Genomic DNA, 21761 nt, shown 5'->3' with positions numbered 1-21761 from the left:
TGCTTTCTTGTCTGACTCAAAAATGTAACACAACTTGAACTTCTCTCTTTCTCCCTCTCTCTATCTCTGTTTGTCCCTCTCTCCAAGTGAATTCCTCACAGGATCAGACCTGCTTTTTATGCTCCACTGGTTTTCACTCAAAGCAAGATTGAGTAGAGAGGGCGGAGGGAGAAAAGGGGTTTTAGTGACAACAAACCACAACTCTACAGAGGAACTGAGCATAGCCTATTTTGTCAAAAAAGGAAAAATGAAAGAAATATGAAAAAGGAACTGAGAGCAAAAGTGAGACACAAAAATGGGAGAGAGGAGGCACGGGATAGAAAGGAAATAATACTGAAAAAGGTCATTATTTCTGCCAGAGGATTTGCAGTTGCCTGGACAACGAACAAAGCAGAGCCAGTTGGACGATGTGCACAACAGAAAAGGCTGAAAAGAGAAGGGAAAAGCTCTGGGGAGTGAGAGAACAAGAGCTGAGAATTACTGTGCTCGTCAGCAGGATCATTTCTGGGAATCAGTTGGTGAATGTCGTGGATAATAACTAACAATGATTTCTTCATCATCCCTTTAATTTCAGCTTAACTTCATCACCCTTTTGTATTTGTTAAGCATGATAGGAAAACAAAGTTTAGGGAGAAATCCAACGCCTGTATGAGACAAACTCAAGAGAACCAGAAAACATGAATAAATCATGATCACATTGCGGCTAAACAGAGAAAAAAGTATGTTCACAAGATCATTTTTTATACACAGCATTGAAGGAGGGAAGCTTAACCATTAAACGCAAAGAGAGAGAGAGAGGAGTGTTTTGGTTTGTCTTGGCTCTGAATTGAAAAGTGGTGAGAGAATGTTAATGACATGCAGCGAGAACGAGGCCAGGCCAGATGAAAGTCCAGCTAGTCTTTATAAACACAAAGAAACTTGGAGAGAGAGAGGGAGGGAGGGTGAAGGGGTGAGGATGGGGGAGTGGAGGGGCGGGTTGAGGTACAGGTGGCCTGAATGGAGCAGAAACAGGAAAAACTCAAGATTAAGAGTAGAAATTCATAAAATCTATTGAGAATTGATTGACAAATAGAAAATATTTTGTATTTGTGGGCATACACATGCAGCTCATGTAGCTTTTGTATTATATATTTATATTTCTGATGATGTTTTATTAGATTTCTTTTGCCATTTTTGATCATAATAATGAATATATGGTTAAATAAAACACACACACACATTAGAAACAAGCATTAACATACACTCGTGTTCTATCGTAGAAAAGGTTTCAGTCGTAGTCATCTGGACACTGTTTTCAGAATCAAGACGTTTCTGTGAAAAAATGGAACGGGAACTCAGAAATTTAAGCTACTCTGTGTTACATACAGTTTACCACAGTGTATTAGCACCGTGGTCACGCCAATCATATGCTAATCAGGTACTTAACAGTGATGAGGGAGGTGCAGCCAGAAAACAATAGGCCTGATTACTGATTACTGGGCCATCATGGAAACAATTAGGTCAGTTTCAGGTGAAACTAGCTATTAACAGATACTCAGGTAGATTCCTTCCTGAGGGCAGGGCTTAAGTAACACAGAGTAGCTTAAATTTTCTGAGTTCCCGTTCCGTTTTTTCACAATTGAGAATGACTTCCGGATGGGAGCCGAAACGTCTTGATTCTGAAAACAGTGTCCAGATGACTATGACTGAAACCTTTTCTACGATAGAACACTCCTGGACGAATGAGGGACTACACCAACTTACACACTTGTGTTGTACATCTGTTAGTTCTGGAGAAAAGACAGACTTGTAATACATGTGCAGTACTTGAGTTAATGTACTTAGTTACTTTCCACCACTGCGTAGCATGAATCTATCACTTTGCTGACTTTATTTTAGTCAAACACATTTGACTTACTGACAAAACTGCCTAATTCCAAAACATTCATGAGATAATATGTGCATATGCAAGTTGAAACACATGCACACACACATATTCATACACACACAAAAGTGAACATTTGGAGGCAGAGAGTGCAAGTGTTCCTCTTCCCTGTTTATCCAAGGTGGAGCTCAGTATGTTAAATGACCTTTATTGTCCCTCACTGCTGATTGAGCGCCAGCTAAAGTTTCCGTCCTCTCAGTCAGACAGGCAAGTACCAACACATACTGTAACCTTTTTTAAGTCTGTCTTTGTCTGACAACTTTTGATGTAATTCAGCATAAACATACACACATGTGGCTCTTTTAAAACATGAATTCCCCTCTCACTCCTGACCTGCCTCAGGGCCCCATATCAACAGCTCTCCTGGTTCCAGCTCCATTGCTGTGTTTTACTGCAAACCCTTCAATCTGAGTCATTATAGCCCCGGGGCAGTAATGGTATACAGTTACACCACCAATACTCTGTAATAAAGTTTCCTTTAGAGGTAAATACCAAGGCAGAGTGTCGTGGGTCTACATTAAATGGCCTAGGCAAAATGCTGAGGCAGAACAGATGATTCAAGGAGTTTAAAAGTTTATATTATCAAAGAATCCGTTTAAAAACAGCAGAGCAACATTTTCTTACATGCAAAGGGTTAACAAGGTGACGGCACTCTAAGTGCTGCTGTATCATATGTCATATTCCCCAAATCTCAGCGTTGCTGTAACAAAGAAACTCAAATTGCCCCGAAAGGCTTCACATTGAATTTCTTTCCACAGTGTTGTTAAGGTCATAGCGCCCGCCGACGGGGAGCTCTGATTGGATGGCGTGCCTGCTGGAATATTCAATCAGACACCTTGCTCGGAGCTGTGATTGGACACAGCCGGTGCAGTTATGTAAATGAGCACCTGGTGGCGCCTGCTGGCCCGGCTGCGGAGCCCGGACTGAGGTTGGAGCAGCGTAGGAGGCGAAGCGCAGGCACCCTGGACGGTCTCTCGCACTTTTTAAAACATATATTTCATCATTGTCGACAAGTTTTAAAACTGTTCATCCCAAGAGTGTCAAGTGAAAGTCAGGCTGCGGGTCTAAAATCAGCCGGTGCGCTCAGCAGTTTCGGATAATTTGTTGTTTTCTGAGTTTTGACAGAGGTCGTCCACTGAGCGCAACAACTGCTGCAAAGCGTCGTTTGGACCAGTCAGTGGACGTTTGTTATTCAGGGCAAAAACACAGCTTTACTTCGTCTAATACAGACTTCGTCTAAAAGTTTGGACGGCTGTCAAGCACACTTCTTCGTGTCTTTTTAGGTAAGTACTGACAAACTCCTTTTAAATCCTTCGCGCGTTTCCCCTCCGCGCACTTTACTCTAGAATAAGCGGCTATAATAATATTGCAGCGGACATTTCCAGCTGTCTGTCTGTGTGTATGTCTGTGTGTCTGTCTCTCATTCTGTGGCTTGGCGTCTGTAAGTCTCGGTGTGAGGCGGGCACGGCAGCTCTGGACTCTGGCCACGGACTGCTGGGAAGCGCATTTGAGGTGTAACGTTGCGCTCCGGGTCTCTGCACGTTTGTGTGGCAGATACATTGTGGCATTTAGCGACTGCGTAGCTGAAATATCCTGACAGTGTAGCCTGCATCATGGTCTAGACTCAGCGCAAACTGTGCTGTTCAACATCTTGCTAAATGTGGGTCCTTGGAAGCAGAGAAAACATTATTCAGACTCCGGATTTGTGCCAAGAATATTGCTTTCGCACGTTTATGTTCACTTAATAAATCTTCATAATTGGCTTTTATTTCTTCCATCTTGCCCGTCATCTTTTTCCAATCTTTAACCATTTTTAACTATTTAACCAGTCTGATGGCCACTAACTCCCAAACTGTAATATGGGGTTGGTTAAGTTGTCACCAGTCATTCGTTTCTTCACAGTCTGTTAAACTCAGTCTTTTTACATCGCACCTCATTCACAAAAACACACACAAACGTCACAAGTTCAACAAAAGTAATTCTTCTTGGCATGTCAAGCTTTAAAACTGCAGCAGCTCTGATGAATGAGTCACTAAAATGTCTAATGTTTAGGATGACCTCCACACATCCAGGTGGTGGTCATCACACTGGACCCGCAGCACCACAGGTGACCTCCAATAAGACCATCAGCTCTGGTTTCATTCACCTCTGGCCTTGAATGAAGTGGTTCTCCTTTGAGAGCTAATCAGTCCAAAACCTGAGATCATCACAGGGCGGCCTGGCGCTGGAGATGAGAAGCTGTGTTGATACAGAAAACATTTCCAGACTCTGCCAGAAGGTTTGGACTTTGAACTGAATATACATCTTGTGTTTTCATGAGCCAGATGAAAGGGGATGGTGAGGGTGAATCAATCATGTGGCCTTATAAATGATTCTCATCTTCTCTGCGAACAGGATGATGCAAGTTATGCTCAGAAACTGCATATTTCAGCTTTCTGCCTTTTGTTTATTTGTGTATGGCAGAATGAGGCAGAAGGAGAGAGGTGAAAATGTGGGTGTGATTGCATCTGTTTCAGTTGCCAGCTTGTTCCCGTGCGTTTGTGCATGCCTCTGAGCTGGCAGCGAGGCGGAGGTGGCCTGATGGATGAGTTAACAATGGGCTTCAGTCGGTGTCCAGTGCAGTGGGCAGTCACCTTTCCCACCACACGGTACATGTGGGTAGTTTGTTGGCCAGGGGACTGAGCAGGCAGTCCAGTGGAGGTGTAGCATTGTTAGCCTGCTGGGAGGAGGAGGAGGAGGAGGGTGGGGGGGTGGGGGGTGGGGGTGGGTGGGGTGCTATGCTATTTGCCAATAGATAGAGAGGCAATAAAAGGCAATTTTCTCTCTCCCCATCCCTCCCTCTCTGCCTCTGTAGCAAAGGCAGGGACATAATATGAGGAGGAGCCCTGAGTGTGGGTACACAGTCCCTCACGGCAAGCATAGGTCTGCTGGATCCCTGTCTAATGGGCATCTGGCTGCTTATTCTCCCACAGCATCCCACGAGAGCCATTGGCCCTGCATAGCTGCTTTTTTTTATCAGCAGTGCATTCCAACAAAGGAGAAGCAGAATATATTAAATAGTTGGATAGACCAGTTATGTGAGTATAATTGTGAGTATAATTGTGCATGCACAAACTTGGGGAACCATTTTTCTTTTATTGATTAGTCTTTGTCTTGGCAGACTAAGGAGAAAATGACATTAATTACATAATATGATTTGTGGAGAAGTATGCACAGAGCAAAGCAATTTGTCTGACTGGAATGGCTGTTTATTTGTTTTGTTTCGGTCTTTAGAGATTTTAAGACTCAGCAACAAAAGTCTTGAAAAGCCATTTTTTATGAACTGAGTGTTTGGAGTTTTACTTTATTGCTGTTGTTTTTGCGATTGAAAATACGCAGATGTGCACACACATGCAAGCTCACACACAGATGGTTTGTCTTGTCTGCTTTCTCTTGTCTAGTTGATCATTGCCCTCAGTCTTTTGTCCTCTATCTGAGTCATTGTTTTGGTGGCAGCCAGGCTTTCTAACTTTGTCTTTCTGGTTGTTGACCATTCTGAAAAGACTTTTAGCAGGTGGATACGCATTCAAAACCCATAATAACTAAATTGCATGTTTTGCACAGTTGCCTGATCTTTATTGTGATGTGGCTAATGTGGCTAGTTAACCACATGAGAGAGCACAATGATGATAATGGTGTCTTCTGTCCTTAAGAACTGAACTTCTTTCACAGCGATCATGTGTTAGGCAGCAACACTGTTTGCTCGTAATTGGCTCCCAACAGACTGAGTGGGAACCTCGGGGCCAGTGGAAGAATTCATTTAAGTCCAAAGACACGACACGGTTACTTGCTTCCTCTTTCTACAGTCACCCTCTAATGGGAAATGAAACCAATTGAAGGCAGGACTCCACTGTCCACCCTGTTTTCCTAAATCAATTTCCCCTCAAGTCTAGACAGCTGGGCTTTTCAATTGCATTTGCCCTATGTGTGGTCACATGCAGAGCGAGCTCGACGACACTGTCAGAGAAACAAATTCATTGAGGAATGGGTGGTGACACTTCAAAGCGCGATCCCGGGTGTGCTTGGGCTTTAGTTGTCAGTGAGTTCTCAAATCTCAATTTGATTTCCTCTCTGTGAATCTCCATCTCCAAAGTCCTACCTTCTCTCAGATTAGCCCTCCCCATCCCTCCAGCACGCCTTCATCCCCCTGTCCCTTCATCCCACCCTGACATCCAGCATACCTTTGATCCCCTAATTGATCATTCTGGCAATCTGTCTCTCTTTCTACATCTAACATGGAACACACACTCTCCTTCTTCATCTTCTATCACTCCATTCCCTTTGAAGCAGCACTAGATGTTTCATTTATCCTCCTCTCCCCTCCTTCCTCTGCTCATCCATCTCATCCTCAGCCTCCCTTCTGCTATCGTTCCTGAGAGTCTCCACATTTATTTGTTTGCTCTTCCCATCGAGGGTGCCCTGGTTAGATAACAATGTTGCTGCTTGGATGTAACCAAACTGGGGTCATATTTTGGTTACTGAGGTTTCTTCAAAGAATTTGTCACAGTATCTTATAAAGGTATCTCAGGCCTTGGCTTGAAGTCTCACTTTAGCTCAGTAACCTGCAGAAATGTCTCTGCATACATCCCAAAATTAAAGGTGGCCTATTGTGGAGATGCTACTGTACTTATATGATATAATTAATTGACTTTCAGTGTGTGGCAAAGTAGGTTTTTATAAGACGAAAGTACAAAAATGTAGAAGTTGGCAAGTAATACCACCCTAATGTATAATTTCTCAACTGTAATACATGTTTTATGACTCAGAAATAATAAAACACTCTCACTAAAAGAGTACTCCACTGATTCAGCATTGCACTCCTGTAACATTGTCAGACTTTGTTGGACAGTTTGGAGATTTGGGTGTGTTATGCTAGTAGCTGCTAATGCAACCTCAAGCCGTTAGCCTCAAGCAACGATGAGGAGCAGGCTGCAGAGGTCTGGTAACCTCACTTCTTTCTAACTCCACACCCCCAAAGTTTTTTCATTTTCAAATTTGTCTTCAACCAACATCGCCTCAAGCAACTTCACTTGAGGCAGTTTATCAGACTTCGTTTAGCTCCCTCTGGAGCCGCAAAAGGCTTTATACAACTTTTTTCAAATGTGCAGTGGTCCTCCCCAACACCTGTAAACACACTTTGATGTGTAAATTTGGTGGAGTTCCCCCTTAAATCATATGATGTTGAGTTAAGTTAATGATCTAATTAGCAAAGGTTGCTCATACTGAATCCAGTGAGCTGCAACTAACTGTGAATCACGTCAAGCTTCTTCACGCGTCTCGCCAACAACTGGCAGTTGAAGTTATCGCTTCTGGCAAAAGTAGATGAACCTTATGAAAGATGGAAACTCTCATTTTCCAAACTTAAAAGCCAGTGTGCGCTCTGTTCTCTCCCTCTCACTCTTTCTTTCTTTTCATTTTTTTCTCATCTCTGTTCAAATCCTCACACTGTGGTGGTATTTTTCGCCTGAGTTCCTAGCACACACCGTGGCTCAGTATATCACTAATAATTACTAATGGCTTCTGGCAAAGTAGGTGCTTTTGAAACCTTGTTGGAACATGGAAGAAAATTGTGCTCAACATCTAAGGGGACTTTCTTTTTTAATATGTTTTCTCTTTTGTATGATGAATTTGAGCTTTAACGACATCCACATTGAGTGGGGCGGACCTGTCTGTCTTTCCCTCAAAGGGGTTTGGAGGGGGGCATTAGCATCAGGGAACTGTTGTGTGATATGTAATTTAGCTCTTTTTAAGAGGCTTTTTTTTTTTTGCAGAGAGGGAGGAGGAGTAGGAGAAGGAGGAGGAGGAGGAGGAGGATGACTGCCAGCGTGATAGAGGTTTCAGCCTGCACCTGAGGCTTTTAACAGAGATGAATTGTTTGTGTGTTTGTGTGTGTGTGTATGTGGCTAAAGTTTCAGCAAAGCCCAGAACCAATTTTTGGATCTTAATTTGCTTTTGTGCGAGTGTATTTTTTTGTTTGCCCACAGCAGTAGCTAAACATTAAACAGCTCAAAGATGTCAGAAAATCTTCTGCTCAGCTGTCGTTCATTAGAAATGAGAAGAAGACATCTGTTAGAGGGCTGTGTTGGGCCTGACTGTTTTTCTCACTTTGACACAAAATGCTGAGTCTCGCTGAACTCATTCCTGTTTGACCTGATCTCTCTGGTTTTTCTTTCTGCTCTGTTCAGTTTCTCTCCAGGCCATCCGTCCTTCTTTCCCTCCCTCCTTCCATCCCTTTCTCCCTTCTCCCGTTTCCACTCTCTGTTTCAGTAGCTGCTCACCGGATGAATAATTGTCACCCTCCTGCGGTCAAAGAGTTGCCTTTGTCCCACGCTCGCTCTGTCATTCTGAGTCGTTTGATTACTGGAGGGAATCTTCCTCCACTACAGTATTCTTCTGCCTGTCTTTCTGTATCTCTGTCTCCGGCCGTTTTCTCTCTGCCGATTGTGAGAGTAGCACTGTGCTGTCACATGCCTCTCCTTTCTCCTTTCACCCCATCCTCCCCTCTGCTTCTCACTTGTTCTCTGACAGGTGGCAGTGAGACTGTGCAAATTGAATTCAGGGAATTGGGCTGCGGCTTGCCATCAACAGCCTCTGTGTCACACTAGAGCCAGAGATCCACATACACTCTGCTGCCACACTGTCATATTAACATGCTAATGGTACCACATATCTGCAAGATTCTCATTATGAGTTTTACACCCACGCTTCAACTAAGGTCAAACTCAGAACTAATCCTCCCTCACTGTTGCAGTGAAGGTTTGTTTTCATGCCACCAGATAACTCCGGTTCACTTTTAGTAGACAAGAGAAGGTCTCTCATTAACTTACTTTCACTAGAAAGTGAAATGGCACTCCTTTCATTCCAGATGCATTATACAGAGAAAAACGAGCTGAGAACAGTCTAACTACATGCACTGACATGTGTGGAGCTTTAAGCCCTAAGAACCAAAACAGTGTTCCAGGTGCTGTCAGTCAAAACCAGTTTCCCAGAAGAACTTATAATACACTCTCTTCTAGTTTTTTTCCTTTGCATGCAGAGAGAGGACTTCACTCTTTGATTCACACGATGCAGCTAACAGCCGACTCAGTGTAGATCCCGTTGATTGCCAGAGGTGCCTTCGCTTGGTGGGATCTTTTTGGTGTTGTGCTCACTGTTCTTTGTTATATTTCAGCTCTCACAGAACAACTTCTTTTGTTTTATTTTAGTTCATTCTTAGTTGTTGTGCATATGGTACAGGCAATCCACCTCCTTCTGTGCTGTGTGTTGTTACTGTTTATGTATCTGATCAGGCTTATTTCCTTTTGATTGCCTCTGCAGATGCCATAACATTGGAGCACAGTGATACAGCTATAATTAAAAAATGGTCCAGACTAAATATTGTGTTTGTACTCGAGGCCTGTAGCTACATAGACAAATTCTGGATCAACCTGGTTGTTGCTATTTGATTTGTAGCTCACTCATTTCTGTAATTATTGACAGAAGACAAACTTGCAAACTTAACCTTTTTTCCAAACATCTCACAAGCTTTTAATTGGCACAAAGTTTGGACAAATCAGCATCCGCATTGCCAGACAAAATACAAGCAACATAACAGCAGCATTACTCTTCACAGCACTGAGACATTGTGGTGCAAACTGAAGAAGAGGTTCTGGATAAACTGCAGAAAACCAATTAGACACATAGACTTAGTTTGTAAAGGCAAGACCCAGATGCATTATTCATTTATTATTTTGTTTTATTTTGTATCATTTGCAACAAAATTAAGCCTATTGAAAGCTAATAATCAGGAAAGACCAGGAACTAGCCTGACGGAAACTATACTTTTGAGGCCAATATCCATATTTGAAAATTTTGATGAAGATATATTGACTGATATTCATTTTTACATCACATAAACAAACATTTTTGATAAGGATCCCTTAAATATGCTTATTAAAGATTTGTGACCACGATTTGACCAAAACATTTTACAGTTGAAAGATGAACTTTGTCAGTGCTACTACATAATGGCAAGACTGTTTCCAGAAGCTACCAGAAACATATCTATGGCATATCTGCACTGCAAATTCCTGTTCCTTATTATTACTTATATGTCTGCAATAAGGTAATATCGGCTGATATATTGTGCAGGCTCATTTATCAGTCTAGCTCTTTCAGGAACCACTGAACAGTATCTGCAACAAACAATATGACCAATACACCCTCATCCCCTCTGGCCGTAGGCACAGATGACTGCCCACCAACCATCAGACTCTTAAATAACTAGCTTTTTTAATTGTTTTTGGTGTGGTGCTACCCTCTGCTTTTGTTTTTTAAATTTGTCTGGATGTGTGTATTTTGGCTGTAATGTGTGCCACCTCTACAAATCAAAATCCTACCATAATGTTTCTTGACCACCTAAATGAACAGAAAATGTGTTTCTGGCTACCACCTTGGTGTAGTGCTTTGTCCCTATGCTTACAAATAGGTGGCTGCTGTTGAGGGCATTCTTCATTTGCCAGACCAATCTGTGGTAATCAGTCACCATTTGTCTCTGTCCACCATGCAGATATGCTAAGCAATGCTGCAACTGGTATGGGCTGAGGAGCCAAGTGGACCTGCTTCCAAGTATAAAGTAGACAGCTAAAAGGGAAAAGATGGAAGTTTCACTCTTCAGTTATGACTGATTTCAGCTTTGTATAGCCGCATGCTAATGAACCCAGCTTTATTACATACATTTTTTTTTATCCGTTTTTGTCCTACCCTCGAACCATGGCACGTGGCTCTCTGTGCTAAACTGATGCCAGCGTTAGCTTGTGAATTAGATTTGTCATGAGTTGTGTTGTTGGACAGCGCTGCCTTATGATACTGCCCTGCTGTGTCTGTGCCGCCCGGAAGGTGTGTTTTGAATTGGGTATTTTTTGGGTGAAAGCTGAGCTGTCTTAATGAGTCATGCGATGTTCAGCACAACTAAACTATTCCTGGAAACAGTTTTGTCTTTTACAATCCCCTTACCATGTTTTCTTCAGTGTTTCATCATGATTCACCACCTCCTTCAGTCACATGCTACACTTTCTCCTTGCCTTGTTGCTGCTGTTTAATTTGTTTTTCTGACTCGGCCACTGGCGCTGTCTTCTCCTTCAACTCTCATTACCCTGTTTAAGTGACTCATCCATTCTTCCCTCCTGCTTCCTCAACCTCTGGTAAAATCTGATTCCACAGTCATGACTGGCACTTCCTTGTATAGATGAATATTGTGACACACAGCTGTACAATTTGATGACCAAGTATGACCAATAGTAGGGCATAACACCAGACCTTACCCATAGCTTCCTGACACATCATGGAATATCTGTAGATGTTAGTGTAGGTAATTAGTGTGTACTGACTGTATAATCAGTTTGAAGAGGAAGTAGTTCGTTTCTATCCTCACTTACCTGGGGGTTAGTATTTGTGTTGTTTCCTCACACAGAGTGAAGGAATATAACACTCAGGGATATTTAAATATTTAACCAAAGTAAGCTGAAGGAAATTCTTTCATGATCAAAAAGGAACCCTATGGACAGATTTGTGCAACAACTTCTGCCTGCCCTTGGAGTGGGTCTTCAGTAAAAACAAGGAAACAGTGGCCCCGTAGGGAACAGCACTTCACTTACACCATCCCAGAGTCTCACAGAAACAAGCCTGTTTTCAGGAAAGCATCAAATGACCTTGTTTCTGTGGCAGACACAGTCTCACCTTTCAAAGTGTTGTGAAGATTGAAGATTAATTTGTGCTTCCTTCTCTTCTGGAGGGTAGTGGTGCATCTATGACCTCACCAGCTTCCTCACACACTGACGGAAATCCAAAACAAAGAGCTCACTACTTTCTGTCTCCCAGTGGCCATTAGTCATGTCTAACTGAGGCAGTGTGTTACTCTATCTGGCTGTGATTGGAGACTTCACACGTTGAGGTCTGGGTATGGACAAATAAGACATTACAGGAAAGAAGCAAGGCTTAAAAGTTTTAGCATATTAACTACACATGATATATATCACGGCTGACCATTTTCCAAATGATACAATACATTTTAGATATATTTACTACCTTTTATGCAACAGTTGATTTCAACTTGTGGATATTTACTGTAGAGCTTGCTTATAACAGGTAATAGTAAACATGGGGTACCAATATTGTAGATGAGAGCAAGGTATGTTTTGACAAGACTAAGAGTCTACAGCCATACTAGAGGCTCTGTCAGGCTGTACAGTACTTAGACACAGCTTTGCTTAGAGGTCAATGCTATCATTAGCATGCAAGCAATGTACAGCTGAGGCTGATGGCAATGTTATTAGTTTTATAGGTATTTGGTCATAACCCAAAGTATTGGGCAAATAAAAAAATGGACCCGATTATGGCGCTAGAGGAAAGGTCAGGGGATCACCAAAATCATTAGAATATATTGTCTGGGAAACATGAATGTTTGTACAAAAATTTGTGCCAATCCTAGTAGATGTTGAGATATTTCACTAGATAAGTGAAAACCTGTACCTTACCTTAGTCAGGCAATCACCAAAGTTAGTATATTTCATCCTCTGAGGACAATGAATGTCTGTAAAATATCTGAACTACTATTAGATTGCCAAGATATTTTGTAATCTGGTCAGGGTGGACTGACAGATCGACGCTGCCATCCCACTGCCATCTCCAACATTAGTAAGTTTGGCTGCTAAGAATGATGGCATTCAAATTATTTGTTCCAAAATCAAAATGGAATAATAACCAATCATTGTGAAAAGCATATTGTAAATTTGCTAGTTTCTTGCTTTTGAAATATTGCTGTTCAGCAGCTCTGAGTCTCGGAAGTTGATTATGTAACTAACAAAAAAAATGTGGACAAAATATTGACTGATTGATTACCTCTGTTAGGTTTCGAGTTTCTGGAAGTTGAGTTTTATACTGTACTGACAGACTAAAACTAATGGCTGTCTGGGGTGTATGAAATCACAAAAAAGCCAGTAAGTTATGATATACTTTGGAAAATCCTCAGCAGTGATGTAAAGCATACACAATTTGCAGTTAATGGGCTAAAACATGCGAAACCACCTGAATAATCCGCTAGGTCACCACTGACGTTTGGACTGGCCTTATTATACAACTGGAAAGAATAACGAATGCAAACATTTGGTTCCAACATGAGGGACTCTCTAGAAAAGACGCCAACCCGTGCCAAGGCAGTCCTGCCAGTTTTTCACTGAAGCAATCTAATTATAGAGACTCTGGCAAACTATCTTTAATGATGCAATGGCTGCTAACTAAAAAAGTTCTGCGGGGCTCTCTGGTCTTGTCTCTCTCTCTCTCTCTCTCTCTCTCTCTCTCTCTCTCTCTCTCTCTCTCTCTCTCTCTCTCTCTCTCTCTCTCTCTCTCTCTCTCTCTCTCTCTCTCTCTCTCTCTCTCTCTTGTGAGTTGTGTTTTTGTTGTGCTGAACAGCAACAGCAGCTGTTCATAAGTATTCATTAGTCCTGCTTATGGATTAGCCGAGACAAAATGTGAGTGTAGATTGGGCTCCACACTGAGCTGCTTCCTCCAGAACACAGCGGGCCCTTCTCCCTCTCTCTGAGCACTAACCACAGCTGTTCAACACCACTTGACTTTTCCAACAACAATGTTCTCGGATGGCTGTGGCCACTTTTGTTCCTGTTCGCCAAAACATTTGTCCGTCTGGTTTTCTTCTCGTGTTTATAATGTCTTTGTCTCTCTGTGCTGTGTTGAATAAAAGTCTGTTCCCCTGTTTCCCCCTCATTGACAAAACAGTGATGAGACGCCGTCGAGGATAATGTTTGTTGACATTGGTTGTTATGGTGATTGCCTCGGATTTGTGGCCCCAGTCATCAGATTCTCAGCTCTGATTTTGCACACGCAGCTTAGTCCAGTAAGCCCCATATCTCAGCGTTTTGTCATCTGGCATACTCGCACACATACTTACTCATTTGGACAACTTGGGTTTTTTTCTGCAGACAAAAAAAAAGATGTCAGCCTCTCTTTCTCTCTCCGTTTTCCCCCCACTTGGAACACATGCACCATGTATCGGTTGCCTTATATCTCTCATTCAGAACAGCTGCACTGGCTGGCTATCCCTGAGATCTCCTCTATGCCCACATACGCGCCCCATGCACCCATGCATACACACATTGGAAGGCCATAAGTCACCCTCTCTACACCACCTCCCCCCTCCCAAATACACACACGTACCCATGTCATCGCTGCTCTTGTTCCATCGTCTCCACCCTGTTGTGCCTGAACTAACGCTACTCTACGATTCACTCCGTTTCCATACATTCCCCATCCTTGACTCCCTCGACAACAACCCCCCCCCAATATTCTGTCACTACAGCTGTGTGTCAGCTGTCGGCCTGTCCCAGTCTAGTCAGAGATCTACAGGGAAGACAGCCTGGCCTCTCTGTTTCTCCCAGCTGTCACTTCTACTTCAGACTTCCACTTATCATGAGGTTTCTTTCCTCCCTCTTGCTTCACCACTGGAAGTCTTCCTCGGACACGTTCAAAAGTAAAATATGCACAAGGGATAGAGCAATGAAATGTGCTTATTTTTTCTGTATGATTCACTTATTCGTTCGGAAAAAATTATGTTGGTGTTGTCAGACAAAATCACAAAAGTTTTTTTTTTTTTTTAGGCAGAAAGCATTGAGTCATTTTGGAAATATTGTAGATCTACATACAGCAGCCTTGCAGTAAATCCTACTTCCATGAAAGTTATAATGTTCAGCTTTGTTGAACCTATTTTAGAGAGGTGTTGATTCAACTTTATGGTCATTTTGTAGGCTGCAGTTTATCGTTTCCTTGAAATGTATTGCTTTATACTGAGAGGTGTTCCTAATATTTTGTCCATTTGTCATATTAATGAGGGTAAACTAAATATTAAACACCTCTCTGTATATCACAACACAATTCAACAGCACCACAGACTATGTCCTCCATCCTCATTTAGTTGAATCAACTGAACATTATAGGTTGGATTTACTGCAAGGCTGCTGTATTAGACTGCATTAGTTTTAGCTAGGTGTACCCAATAAACTGGCAGCTGAGTGTAGGTGTTTTGTTAAGTTTTAAGCTTTCAAGGATCTTTAAAGTCACTCAACAACACATACAAAATGTCTGTGATGCAGTGTTATGAGCAAGTCATTTACTTTGTACTAACCTAGGACAGATCATGTCTGTGTCCCCATTAACTCGAAGTACATTGACGTCTGTCCTTCTGTTCTCTCTCACTCATTGGCTTTCAATTTTTCAATCTTCCAGGTTCATCTGTTTGTTATTTATTCCAAACAAGCATCTCCAACCGGGTGCTCCAAATATGCTCTGTTCCATTAAGGGAAGGTAGGGTTAAAATCAGTAATTAGCATATTTGCATTTCAAATACAGAAGGAATAAAATTCTCTGGGCGTAAATGGTGCCGGCTAATTATACCATTCTCAATTACCAAGCTGTTTGTACCCTTTCTAAAGGCAGCAAAGTATTATTGTATCATGACATTCTGCTGCCAGAGAGGAAAAACAAATTAGCGTGTGAAAGTGGCCTTTGTTGTATGGCTTTGTGCTTGCTCCTCTGGGGTTTGGCCCATTGCTGAGCTCGGCATGCAAAACGCTGAGAAACAAATGACTGAGACATGCTACGTGCTTTGGACTAAGAGGACTTGATTTAGAGAGTTGAGTTATCGATGGAGATGGTTAGCCTGTGAGCTCAGCAGCCTCGGGCTAGAGCTGTATGTGTGCATTTGTAATGTATATGTGGGCGTGAAAATAAAATAATTTGCTGTTTGATGTTGGTTGGTGCAATTTCAACAAGCACAGACAAGAATCCTAAAGTGGACCTAGATATAAATATATCTTTTTCTGCTACAGGTATGCCTGTGGTCATCAGTGTGTCTCCGGACAGGTAACCAGGTGTGTTGCTGCTGTCATGGCCTTGTCAACCCTGCGGCTGTTTCCTGTCACTGTGCTCACAGTCTTGGTGGCACTGGTGTCGTCTTCAGAGGACCATGAGTGGCACTTTAACCCAGGTAGGATGTCATATACACACATGCAACAAAGAGAACATCTAAATTGGTGATAGATAAATTGTTCCCCCAATTGTTTTTTTTTTCTTTCCTTAACTTGTTTTTTCCACAAACTCAGACATGATTGCATTTTCAAGCCTCTTGCCCTCTTCCTAGCCTCTCGTCCTCTCCTCTACGGGCACAGCAATCGTCCGTCCTGCTGCTCTGACATTCTCCTCACATTCTCAGATCAGTAAGGCTCATTCTCCGTCCGCTATCAACAGGCTATCCTGTGTCCTCTCCTTGTCTGCCAGCCAGTCGTGTGTAATGGGAGAATGAGTTAGCTGGGTGCCCGGAGCCCCCCCCCCCCCGCTCGTCAAGACCGCTAATGCACAGGCAGCTCATGAAAGTGTCAGTCAAAATGTCGGGGAAGGGAGCACATGAGGGGTTAGTCAATAAGAACCAATCAGGTGTAACCAGAGGAGACTGTTTGCAGCAGGATCGACCATCTGACTGCAGCAGCTAGACTGTGAATGAGACTAAGGCTGCAAGTATTGATTATTATTTTAATTATATGATAACTATGGTATGGATTGTATTGAAATTTTGTACTGACATTCATGTCCCCTTCAGGATGAATTGGAACAACTTTATTGACCTCTTAACTTCGCCATCATCAGATCAACAATTCAAACAAAACTAATGATATCCCCATCCTCAGCTGTACTTTCTATTTAGTGCTAATTACTAAATGTTAGCATGCCAACACAGTGGGGTAGTGAACATGGTAAACATTTTACCTGCTGAACATCTGCATGATAGCTGTGTCATTGAGAGCATGTTAGCATACTGATGTTAGCATTTAGCTCAAATCACTGCTGTGCCTAAAATTTTCCTGGTTCCAGCTTCTCACTTTGAAGTATTTGGCGCTTTCATTTATCTTGTGTGATATTAAACTGAATATCTTTGGGTTTGGACTTTTTTGTCAGACAAAACAAGATATTTGAGGATGTCATCTCTCTTCTTAAGGAAACTGTGATTGTGAGAAATTGTGATTTAAAAAAAATAAATAAATAAAAAGTTGACATTATATAGACAATGATTATGTGATTAATGGAGAAAATATTTGTCAGCTTAATTGATAATGGACATAATTTGTGGTATCCCTAATTCAAATTGTTGTTGATTATCTGTTGAATGACTAATTGATTTATCCACTAATCGTGTCTGCATTAAATTAATCTAGGATTTTTATCTAGATTGATGGGGGGGGGCATTTGGAGATAGATGAACAGACTGCAGCACAACACACACACACACATACACATACACACACACACACACACACCCATATAGTTTGTCTTGTTGAAAGAACTGAATCAAGCTTGACAGTGTGAGCAGAAAGGTTTAGTGCGTGGGCTAAAGTTATATGAAAAATGACAAAAAGAGAAATCAGAAAGTAGAGGTAGTAGAGTCAGAGGACACAGAGAGAGGGACTGAGACAGAGAGAGGTGCAAAGATTTCAGATGGCGGGTTGTTGACTGGCGATGTGTGATGATGGTGATGTAATGAAATGGGCACCTGTCTGCAGGGCGTGGATGAACTGTGTGTGCGTCTGTGTGTCTGTGTGTCTGCTGCACCCGCTGGGGTTTTTTGGGTTTGTCATCCAGCCCAACATTCCTGTCCGCTGATTCAATGACAGAAACTGAGTTAGATGCCTACCCTGCCCCCTCCTCTTTTTGTCACCCTCAGCCCCCCCTCCATATCACTGTCAGTACCCCTTTCCACTTTATCACTACTCAAACCCTCCCTCAGCCTCTCACCCCCCCCCCCATCTCCTCCTCATGACTGACTTCAGAGTGAATAGCTAGGTCGTTGGGTAATCCCTGCCTGGGACTACGCTATCTGGATCATTTGATAATGCTGCCACTGAAGCAGAGTGAGACCTGTCTGTGTTCTTTCATTCGCCCTTTGTCTCTGTCTCTCTTTTGTTCTCTTCCTGCAAATCCCCGAACAGTGGTAACCGGAACAGGGGCTGTGCTGGATCGCTGGAGCCCTGAGGAGGTGGCTTTGTGTGGGATGGAGAGCTACCCAGAAAGACCAAAGGGGGGGGGGCATAGGAAAGGTGTAGTCTCAGAGAAGGCAGGTCACAGCGTCTCACAGGGGGCCGCTGGTTACACTATGTCTCCATTTAGAGATGCACATGAATTTTAATGACTGTCTTTGATGTAGTCACATTTGACAGAACAAAAGGGACTAAGTGATGCAAAACACTTCCATTACATTTTACATGAACCCATTAGTACAGACGCCACCCAGAGAGATTTTGTAACAAATAAGTATTTTTTCTCCCTCCCCTCAGTGTCTGTGGGGGTTATGAAGCATAAAGTCCAGAAGTCTTCCCAGAGATGACATAACAACCTTATGCTCCCTGACCAATGATGGCTGCTGACACTCTAATGGAAATATTAAGTTTCCCGTGGACATGTGCTCAATGCGGATGAGAATATTGCTCATGTCTCTCTTTTTCTCCCCTCTCTTTCCCTCAATCTTTCCCCTACAGCTCAGTGTCGTTACGCCTTGGGTATGGAGGATGGCACCATCCCAGACTCTGACATTACTGCCTCCAGCGCCTGGTCAGACTCCACTGAGGCCAAACATGGAAGGTAGGAAATGTGTGAGTGTGTGTGCAGGGTATAAAGTTACTAATTACATTACTTCCACCACAGTAATCAAATGGCTTTTCCTGTACTCGTACTTTGTATGGTTACAGTCTAAAAACTGTAATTCTGCTTAAAGAGGAACTTAACACCAGGCTGAAAAGCAGTTTTCACTGCCTCTGATCGCACCCAGCATCACTGATGGGGATGGTCAGAAGTCTGCTCTGTTGCACCTGTAACCACACCCAACAGTGATGTCATGGTGCACTGACAAATCCTGGAGTACACGTCTACATCACTGCAGCAAAGAGAAAAGGTCAGCCACTGAAGGTTAGCAAAAACTTTTCAGCTGGTGACAACTTGCTACATTTTTTGTATTGTTTTGTTATAATTAAGATGATATTTAATTTAAAGGACGATAGCAGCGTGGTTTATATTTTTGCTGACCATTTTTGTATGTGTGCCGTATAGTTATAGATTCCAGAATTTTTTTTCCTACCATTCCTGTCAGTCATTTGTTGTGAGATAATGCAGTGGAGATGTTTCCAATCAGTTTGCAATTAAACCGCATTACCATGCAATGACAATGTAACATTGATGTAAACTAATTCTGTTCACTGTGATGGATTACACATCTGAAGTAAGCGCTAATTGCTAATTGGTGTTCATACCATAAAGAATGAAAGGAAACCAGTGGAAGCTGGCAGTAAAAGTACATTAAAATATCTAAAACTTACATGTTTTGCAAAATGATTAGCTGTGATGTAAAGTGTATATTATTGGTAGTAAGTGGACTAAAACACACAAGGCTAGCAGATATAGCCCTTTAAATTTGGCTTGAACTTCTTTTTCTTTTTGAGTCAATTTTTGTGAAAGCTTCTTATAGAGAAAACATAATTGCTACTTTGAATAGCTGCACTGAATTAGACAGGAGTTGGTTGCTACTTGATGGGGCATATTTAATAGCCTTGTCCCAGACCTCTGAAAAGCCGCCCACAACAATCTGATTTGTTCAGCGATTCATATACAGTAGAATATATTAAGTGTAATGAAATGATAATTTGCTCTGATTATCAGGCTACATTATCAGTGTTGACATTAAAACAGTAAGGGTCAGGGTGTCACATTGGCCATTTCACGTGACTAGTAATAACTGAGTAACTTTTAGTCAGAGTTGCCTTCAACAGATCCAGTATTGTACTTTAACTTACTGTACTTCATTGCAAGTGATCTACTTCTGTAAAATTTAAGTCAAGTAACAGTACTTCTAGTACAGGAATACACATGTCACTGTGGACTAAAGTAATTTGTCGGTGGTCTATTAGATTATGATAGAAGATAGTGTGTGTCTTTGTAAAACCCACTTGGTAATTATATTACCACCTTGTCTGTCTGGCAGCGAGGTCAGATTTATGAGAGCCAAGCTAGGCCTGTAACATGCTACAGCCATGTGTAAGAGCATTCGCAGGATTGCGTGTGTGTATGTGCATTCATTCGTTTCTGTTGGGCTGGGTCTCTTGGCTGAGTGTCTAACCATGTGGAAATGATTATTAGCCCCCTAGTTCTTTTTAAGAGACATCGGGGAGACACTGAGAGAGAAAGAGAGAAAACAGAGTACAGCGACATAAAAGAAAACAAGTGCGATGGTGTGCTGAAAGCTGGAGAGAAATTAATTTGAAAACAGGGTTTGAGGGAAGGTGTTGGAGGAAGGGAGGGACTGAGGGATGCAGAGTTGGTAGGGTTTTTTTTTTCATGGCTATTATTACTCAGGGACAGTGAAATATCAGCTTATTGGCCTGAGTGAATGGGGAAAAGATGGAGGGAAGAAAGTAATTGAGAACAAGGGAAGAGGAATGAATTGTTGGCATTTAGTTAGGAAGCAAAAGAGAGAAACAGGAGAAAAATGAGGTACTTGGCAGAACAGTGTGCTGTAATGTTAATCCTGCTGGCTCGTGCATGGTGGACTGAACTATGCTTAGCCACATTCCTCTTTTCTCCCTCCTCATCCTCTTCTCCTTCCGTCACAGGACACTTTGTGGAGCACTAATGTGTTGATATCATTTCGCAGTTTCCGACTGCATGATCTCACCCACAGAGGGGAGAGCGGGATTGATTAAAATACTAGCGCCACTGTCAGTGTGACCGAGTTGATATAGTGATTTGTTTTGGTGGTCTGAGCAGCAGCTTTCATTTTGAGAGAAGCCCTACAGTGGTCAGAGTGCAGTTGTGGCCTGGCGTTTGTTCCAAAGCTCCTCTTACGAGTTGATCCAACAACACAAGACAAACAGCCAAGTTTGTGGTCTTTATTTGGCCAATATGTGGTGGTAGGATGGACTTTTTTTCTCAGGCTGGATTAAGGAAGGTCACACTGAGTGAAAATCTTTCAGTGGTGCATGTGTGTGGTCATGGCAGGCCTAAGGAGCTGTGATTAAAGATTGGTCCTGACGTTCTATACCAGATCTTGTTGTGAGGTTTGAAGAATGTAGAACAGCTAGTAATTTTCACTCTGCTCCTTTCATCACTTTTCCTCTCTTTGTGTGTTCTCTGTATTTTCCATCTGTCTGCAGTCTCTCTCTCTGTTGCCTTCGGTGTGCCTTTGGCCATAGCCAAATTGCTGTCTCTGATTTTTCTCTTTCAGACAACATTGCTCTATTTATATGTGAATGTTTGGCTGCTGTGGAATCCAATATGTATGGTGGTAGAGGAGGGCCGGACTGTTTGTATTGAATTCTCAGTTGTACCTCTGCATACTGCCGGCACTGTGGGTTTTGATGTAGTCAGTCTTGTTGTGGGTGTGTTTGTATCTCTGCTTGGGAATGTTTGGGTGTGGTACTGGGATTTAGTGAACTTTTCAGTAAAAAAAACAAACAAACAAACATTTTTAGGTAGTTTTTTTTCATTATTTTGTTATCTAACATTAATAAGTCTCTGTTTCTCTCAGGTTGAGTACTGGAGAGGGGGATGGAGCATGGTGTCCTGCAGGAGCCGTTTTCCCCAGTGGATCAGAATACCTTCAGGTCAGATACTCAGTTTACTCCACTCTGATTTGCACACTTACATTGGGAATTAGTGCTCAGTACAATCGTGTTGTTTTTTTTGTTTTTTTTTGAAAGAATACAATTGTCAA

At 42.3% G+C, this 21761-nt stretch overlaps 1 protein-coding gene across 6 annotated transcripts in view; it reads left to right on the top strand.

Annotated features, from left to right (window-relative positions):
• The first annotated feature begins 2799 nt into the window (after nt 1-2799).
• Nucleotides 2800-21761, top strand: part of ddr1 (discoidin domain receptor tyrosine kinase 1) — a 38740-nt gene continuing 19778 nt past the window's right edge. For 2 of the 6 annotated variants that reach the window (XM_044208875.1, XM_044208871.1), the window contains exons 1-4: nt 4985-5001; nt 15841-15998; nt 18538-18640; nt 21576-21651. In XM_044208875.1, coding sequence (XP_044064810.1) covers nt 5000-5001; nt 15841-15998; nt 18538-18640; nt 21576-21651 — 339 coding nt within the window. In that variant the 5' untranslated portion in view covers nt 4985-4999. Of the gene's footprint in view, nt 3208-4984; nt 5002-15840; nt 15999-18537; nt 18641-21575; nt 21652-21761 lie in introns of those variants that run through there. The other 4 variants (XM_044208872.1, XM_044208870.1, XM_044208874.1 and 1 more) reach the window with 3 other exon arrangements.

Source organism: Siniperca chuatsi, linkage group LG9 (assembly GCF_020085105.1).
Source record: "Siniperca chuatsi isolate FFG_IHB_CAS linkage group LG9, ASM2008510v1, whole genome shotgun sequence".
Classification (NCBI taxonomy): Eukaryota; Metazoa; Chordata; class Actinopteri; order Centrarchiformes; family Sinipercidae; genus Siniperca; species Siniperca chuatsi.
Note: the sequence above shows the minus strand (reverse complement) of the source record. Positions and strands in the feature narration are given on the sequence as shown.